The sequence below is a fragment of the Cyprinodon variegatus genome, unplaced genomic scaffold (assembly GCF_000732505.1).
Source record: "Cyprinodon variegatus isolate N-32 unplaced genomic scaffold, C_variegatus-1.0 Scaffold2, whole genome shotgun sequence".
In the NCBI taxonomy this organism is placed as follows: domain Eukaryota; kingdom Metazoa; phylum Chordata; class Actinopteri; order Cyprinodontiformes; family Cyprinodontidae; genus Cyprinodon; species Cyprinodon variegatus.
The window spans coordinates 2,990,738-2,998,324 of NW_015150455.1; the positions used below are offsets into that span (position 1 = coordinate 2,990,738).

At 40.1% G+C, this 7,587-nt stretch overlaps 1 protein-coding gene across 4 annotated transcripts in view; it reads right to left on the reverse strand.

Moving 5' to 3' along the window:
• The window catches only part of epb41l4b (erythrocyte membrane protein band 4.1 like 4B), a 35,375-nt gene extending 28,118 nt beyond the window's left edge, over positions 1-7,257 (reverse strand). For all 4 annotated transcript variants that reach the window (XM_015371045.1, XM_015371040.1, XM_015371061.1 and 1 more), the window contains exon 1: positions 6,580-7,257. In XM_015371045.1, the coding sequence (XP_015226531.1) occupies positions 6,580-6,831 (252 nt within the window). In that variant the 5' untranslated portion in view covers positions 6,832-7,257. The remainder of the gene's footprint in view (positions 1-6,579) is intronic.
• Positions 7,258-7,587: the final 330 nt, after the last annotated feature.

Genomic DNA, 7,587 nt, shown 5'->3' on the forward strand with positions numbered 1-7,587 from the left:
TAGATAGATAGATAGATAGATAGATAGATAGATAGATAGATAGATAGATAGATAGATAGATAGATAGATAGATAGATAGATAGATAGATGCACAGGAGGAGGGATGGATGGATAGATAGATACATGGATGGATAGATAGATGAATGGATGGATGCATGGAGGGATGCATGGATAGAGGGGTGCATGGATGGATAATAAGTAAATTTATTCTTTACAGATTGTGTAGAAATTGATAAAAAAAATATGCTACAGAGGAACAACTAATGAACTCTAAATGATGCACAAAGTGCTTTATGGTGGAAGAGTAAAAAAAACAAAACAGGATTGTCCTAAAACTTTTGCAGAAGTCCCTTAACACCTTCCTAAAGAATGAAGTCTGTCCTTCATTTGTATAAAAACCAGATGGTTTTCAGAATTCTAGTCAACAGAAGCAATAACCTATAAATTCTCCTTGTATCCCTCTGAGAGGGAAAGCTGGTGTGAGGAAGTGCTCTGACTAGGAAAGGCAAGCCCCTGAGAGAGAGAAACTCCTATTTAGGCTTATGTCATAAAATACAAGGACATGGACCAGCCGGGCTGAAGCACAAACAATCCTGATCTTTATGGGGAGCGGTTTACATGCAGACAAGGCTCATCGCCCTGTATTAAAACATAACCTGAAACTGGCCCATATAAATCTCACAGGGTGTGTAAAAAGATGAAAGAATTGTACTTTGAATCTTGATAACTCCAAACTTTTTGGCAGCGGGTGTATTAATGAATGAGGAAGTACGTACACTGAATGCAGCATGTACAGTGCAGCACATAAGTATTCATACTCCGAGAACACTTCCATGTTACTGTATATTTAATAAAATCTCATTTCACTATTTTATTTTGATTTATTTCTGATAGAGCACAGTGAGTAAAGCATAATGAAGAACAATTATTACAACTAAAAGTGTGTGCCATGTACTCACTGTGGCACACAGAGGCCTGCATCTCTTCTCTTAAGGTTGCTCTTAATAACGTTTGTTAAAAACTGCATTTAGCAGCGTTTTAAAATATAAAGATTAATTTCTTTTGTTTTTTACTGCCTTTTAATTTATCAATAATATATAATCAGAACACGCAATGAAACTCACAGCCTTAGAAGTCCTTTTTTCAACTATTCCCTGGATGGAAGGCTGTTAATTATATTTATGCCTCCCCATACTTTGTCAATAAATATGGAATCTCAATTCTTTAAGTCAAACTTCGTAAAAGTTTTATATTTTTCTCTTTCGTAAAATAAATCCACTTAGAAATGAAATTCTGGTCTATTTAGCATTAAAATACTGTATGCATACAACTTAATAAGCTAGTTTTTAAATAGAATCTGTTGGCAGGATATTTATTGGTAATTTAGCCTTTATGGAAGAGTTTTATTTAAAGCTGTTATTTAAAGAAAGCAATAGAAAGTCCTCACTAATGTTACAAACTTTACTTGAGAAGGTGATCTACAAGGTAAAAGCTGCGTGGCAGAAAATGATTAATCTAAATTCACTTTCTAAAAATGCAAATTCATATTGTCTGTAGAAGTTAATGGGAGTGGACCTCCTGTTATCTACCCATGAGGTGATGCAAGTGTGTTACATTGAGCTACTTCTTAGGTGCTATTAAGCTTTTTGTAAGATCTGCTGCTGTATTTTCTATTCTGGAGTCATTACAACACACTGACTTCTAAAATTTGACTTGATAATAAGGTTGAGTTGGTTAAATTTGTTTGCTCGATCGAAAGAGACATAAGAAGAAATGTTGCAATTAGCTAACCCACTTACGGTAAGTCACCTGCTTCCAGCTTGTATAACTGCAACGTGAGTATATCAACGTCCATTAATTAAATCCAGCACAAAAATATTCAATAAACAGACAAAATAATTCTTATTAGCATCTGTTCAATTCAAACTCACACCACTAAGTAACACAAACTTAAGTCTACAATTTTGGATTTAATGAGCTTAATTAATTTGTCTTTACCCATTATGTTAAAAGTAAATCTAAAATTGATTTTGGCTGACATAACTTGATTACGGTAAGTAAATTAAACATATGATTTTTTTTTTTTAGAGCACCATTAGCATGCTCCATGGTAATGGTAGCATCATGCTGTGGGCTCCCTGCATATGGTGTCAGTATTCTGCCAAAGGTCCACATACATAATAAATACTCCTACGAGGAGCTTTACTTCATACAGACGTTCATTAACTCCTCTCATGTGCATGTTTAGCATATTACATGTGCAAATACAGCCGTAATATATCACACATGAGTTCTTGTTTCTTCTCTCTGCGCGTGTGGTTTTATTTCCTCGCATGCGCAGCCTCCCTCGTCCTCGTGTGTAGACCCGTTTCTGTACTATTCTTCCTACTAGCAAAGCAACTTCAGGCTAACCGCTTCTCTTTTAGAGTTGGAAGTCGGTCAGATATATCTGATATAACATAGTCTAAATGAATACTCGATTCTGATTGGCTGTAGGGTGTTCATTAAAAAGGATTATAGGACATCTACAAAAACGTTCTGGTCAAAAAGCCCGATAGTTTCCTCTGGCTCAAACGTTAGTAGGAAAGCAGAAGACCGTGCATACTGTTTACCTTGATGCGTCACAACTCAGGATTTGGGATTTCCTGTAAAGTAGCCAATCACAGACAGGTTGCTTTGTTCAGTGTGTAAAGCTTTCAAAGTGACAAAAGTTGACATGAGCGAGCAGAAACAGGTACACACGCGAGGAGGAGGGATGAGTGCGCTGGCTGAAAAACGAACAAGCATTCGTCTTAGTAATATATTGGGCCCCTGAGGTACTCCATTTACACATGTAGCATGTTAAACATGCACGAAGGAAGAGTTAATGAGCGTCTGTATGAAGTAAACCTGCTCATAGGAGTATTTATTGCACGTGTTGACTTTTTGGACATTAATGACGCCATACCAGTTATCCTGCAGTGTTTTCGTCAACAATGAGGATGACAAAATCATATCATTAACGCTCCTTTTTTTTCATGACGATAACGAAAACTGATGAGTTAAACTTGGATCTTGGATGACTAAAATATGACTAGTCATAGGTCAATGAGACGAGACTAAATAAAAATGAGCAAGTAGTCATTCAGACATTTAAAATCAGCCGCGCTGCTGCGTCCTGTTTGATCCTGCCGCCCACCTGCCGGCAGCGTTGCACATTCTGCAGGAGCACAGATGGCAGCAGCAGCAGAGTCTGAGAAAATAACCTGGAAAGGTCCTGTACTGAGCGCTCAACTCTGACAACCTGCTCTGTTCTTTCAGCTGTGTTTTTGCAGAAATACGTCTTTGCGCCGCTTAGCTTAGAGTCTGCACTTTACGCTCCACACTGATGGTTCGCTCTCAGCAGTGTGGCTCTTCCTGCTCTCGCTGCTTGATAAACTATGTGGCTGATCATCCTCTGCCAAGCGTAAAAAATCCCTTTGTCTAACCATAAAGATTTTATTTCTTCCAGCTCAAAAAAGGTGATACTAAACATTCTTTAGTTTCTTACAAAAGGAATCCCTAAATTAAAGCCAAATAAAATATTTCACTGAATTCCATGTATTTTTGAGCCAGATGAAAATGTATATAGATCTTTGAATATTTATCTCTCATTGTTCTTGCTTCTATCTATTTAGATATGATGTAAATGTTTCCTTGTATTGTCCTTCAAACATTCTATGCTTCCTTTAAACATGTCAACATTTTAGTTAGCATATTCATTCAATTTAGGTCTAGATTGCCATGGCATTGCAAAGCAATAATGAAGGTTCTCTCTGTATATTTTATATCAAAACCCTGAGAATTTAAATCTACTTTGACACCTGAGCAGCGGTAACTAAGGGGCAAACTCTCAGAAATAAAGCCATAAATGCCAAAGAAGAAAGAATGTTTTTTTTTTCTTTTCTTTTATGAAGCAATGAAGATTTTATTGATCTGAGTGTAATGCATAATTCATAGTAGATCAGGAAGTGTTTGCTTTATGATGGAAACCTTGAATGTCTAAAACCATTCCTTTATTGTACATTTTGTCAGGCTGTCTGTCTGTTATATAAAACAATATAATGTTTTGAACTAGATCTGCTATTTTTACAGCTTTTGTGAGACATTTTGTTTTTAAAGTACGGCATTAATTCATGAAAACGTTTATTTGAATTCTATAAATCACAGTTTTCTGGCCTAGAGCAATGATGAACTGCACAGCAGCATTCTATATCCAGCAATTGTAGTATCCAGGCAAGGGCTGTCAGTATGAAGGCTTTTAGAGGTTTAGTTCACTAAAACTATCAAATATAGTAATGACTAAAATGCGACTAAGTCTAATTATAATCTTCATCCTGAAGAATAATACTAAATCTAAGATGGCTGTCAAAAACAACACTGGTACCCTGAAAGTAAACCTGGTAGAGATGTAAAAGATCTAGGTAGGTAGAGGGTCACCTTTCAGCAGGACAACGACCCTAAACAGCTGGACTTATAATGGTTAAGATCAGAGGATATTGTTGGAATGACAAAGCTAAGGTCAACACTAAAATATAACAAAGAATGAGTGGCAAAACCTGATTTTTAGTTCTCAAATATGCTCTCCATCCTGAGTTTTGCCAGGAAAACACTTTATAGCCCCTATTCCGTTATTTAACACCACTTTCTATGTTGTTGATGGACATAAAATCCAAATGAAGAACAATTAAATTTAGGCTATAGAGAAGCTGAATAAAATAAAAGCTATACAATCAAATACATTCTTAAATGTTTACTCCTCCTTGAGCATTTTCCCTGTTTGGGTTCCCACTGTTAGTCTTTAAAAGGTGTTTAGCAGGCCGAATAAGGCGCACCTTTATCTGTTCCTCTGGGAAAACAAGAGCACATGAACAAACCTGTTCCAAAACACCTGTGACTAAGCCTCCGCCTCGATGAGCCATGTGTCACTTCAAATGGCAATAGCTCAGGAGAAGCCTCCATGGCTTCATTTTGTTACCATAACCTCTCTGCTGCAGCAGGACATGATGAAGAAAAAAAAGTCCTCATGAGGAACCGACTAAGTGTTTCACAGGTGACGCACGCAACAGCTTCAGTGACACACGCGTACAACCTTTGGAAAATGAAAACATCTTATGAGGAGTCACTTACGCACACATGCCCACACACCTCACTCCTCATCCCACCTACCCACCATCTCCTCCACTCTCTCTCACACGCACGCTGGGGATCGCCCATTTGTGGCACAGAGTCCCAAATGGTGGTAAATCAGATCAGGGAGTCAGGGAATACAGACAGACTGAGGATGGAGACGGGAAGGAGAGGGAGGGCGGGGGGCACGAAAAAGAAAAAGGATGGGAGGAGGCAGGGAGGAATAATGAGTGAAGGGAGATGGAGCACAGAGGGAGTGTAAAAGGGAGATTATGAGCCGGCACGGAGGTTGCTTGAGGAAGATCAGATGCAACAATATGAATGATGGGGAAAAAAGCGGAGGAAAAATATGTAAAAAGGTCCAAGAACCCATTTTAGTTAGACTTTCCCTGCATTTAGACAGAAAGACAGGAACTAAAGAGTGTCATCAAAGCACCGCCTGTGGCTGTACCACCAGCTTTACAAGAGACACCATAAAGTGAAGAGTACAGTACAGACATTAAAACCTTAAGCAATATCAGATGGATTTAAGAGGGGGAAAAAAAAATCCGAAAACTGAAATTGCTATCTAATTTTTACTCTAAACTCATAAAAGAAAGTTTTTGTAAAACTTTAGCCAATTTATATTTAAATTCAATTTATTTCTATATCATCAATTCAATTTATTTCTATAGCACCAATTCACAACACATGTCATCTCAAGGCACTTTACAGTTCACCAGATCAAACAGTCAAATTGATTTAAAGTTTTCTATCTAAGGAAAACCAGCTGATTGCATCGACTCAATCCTTCACACTAAGCATGCTTGTAGCAACAGTGGAGAGGAAAAACTCCCTTTTAACAAGAACCTTTCATATCCGTTTTTATTTTTTATTTTATATCCATTCTAATTCCTAAGAAGATATAAAAGCCACTTTGAAAATATTTTCCTGGTCTTCCTGTCATGAACAATGATTATTTATTTATATTAGAAGCAGTTGGCAATATCCCCAGTTTTATTGTAGTTTCCAACAGATCAGGGATTTACAAATATTTTCAATTAAAATGCTAGAATTAAAAAAGAAATGATGATGTTTAATTTATGAAAACCTAAACTCTATGCTTGTTAGTTTTCCAAAAACTAAACATATTTTCTCTCCACTGTGCTATGAGCTGAAGTCCTGCTCTCTCTCGCCCTGTCGCAGCCTTTATTATCCACTGATAGATCGGTGTCTTCTTACCATCTGCAGAAAGATTGCAGCCAGTTGAGGAGGAGTGAGTCTGGAGAGGAGTGAAACCAAAACAGCACACTCTTTTTTTTTTTTTTTTTTAGACAAATTTGACTTCACTGAAGGAGAAGAGCACCAGGAAGACCTTAAATGACCCTAAAGTGTCCCAAATTGACCAACACTTATTGAGCTTTGGCTCTCCGCGCTGCTAAAAACACTCACGGGTAAATCCACGCTGACATCCGTGCCGTCCAGCAGCAGGACGCGGCAGCTGATGGTGCTCCTCGCGGTCCCCGCCGCCGGGATGTGGACCGTGGCTCCCCCGCTGACCACGGCAGGTGCGTGGACTACCTGCTGCTGGTGGGGCAGGAGCAGGGGGTTCCCCGTCACCCCTCCCGCATCGTCCCGCTCATCCCTCTCTCTAACCGGGAAGCGGGAGCGGCGGCTAAACGTCCGGCGCAGAAAGCTCATCATCTTTCTGATCCGCGGCGTGTCCGTGGAATCTGCGCGGCACCGCCGCCGCTGTAGTCCGGCTCCTTCCCCACCTCCCCTCCCGAGGCGAGGAGTCACTCAGCAGGCTGGGAGGTGATCAGCCGCATACTAATAAAACTGCACCGGACCGAACCAACCAGTTGATTTCCACTCACTGGCTCCTTCCTCCTCTTTCTCCTCCTCCTGCTCCTGTCCTGTCGGTCCACCTGCTCTCCTCGCTGTTGCGCACAGACTCTAAATTCCCGGAGAAATCCCGTCCGCAGCGGGGACCCTGAGTCACACCGGAGAAAGAGAAAGAAGGGGGGATGATCTCTCACTTCTGGACCGAACAGAACCGCTGGCTGCTGCGTCTTGTTCCCATCGACGAACCGAAACCAGCAGTTTACCTCCCAGGTAAAAGTCAACCAGTGAAACTGGACAAACAGCGTGATCTGCGCGTGCGTAAAAAAAAACTTATTTGCCTCCTGACGGGTCGACCCAGGAGGTCCAGAGAAACAGCGCCACCTGTCTGTCAGGGACCCCACCTGGAGCACCGCAAGGGGCCCTTCTAGGTCCCCAACCTCATGGAGGGACCGTTTATTTATAAGGCATCCGTTTAATGAATTAATCTTTCAAAAGAAAAGAAAAAAAAAATCACTTTTCAATTCAGTGTATTTATATAGGGCCAATTCATAACACATGTCATCTCATGGCACTTAACAGCAGGGGCGGAGATAGATGGGGGGCCAGGGGGGGCCA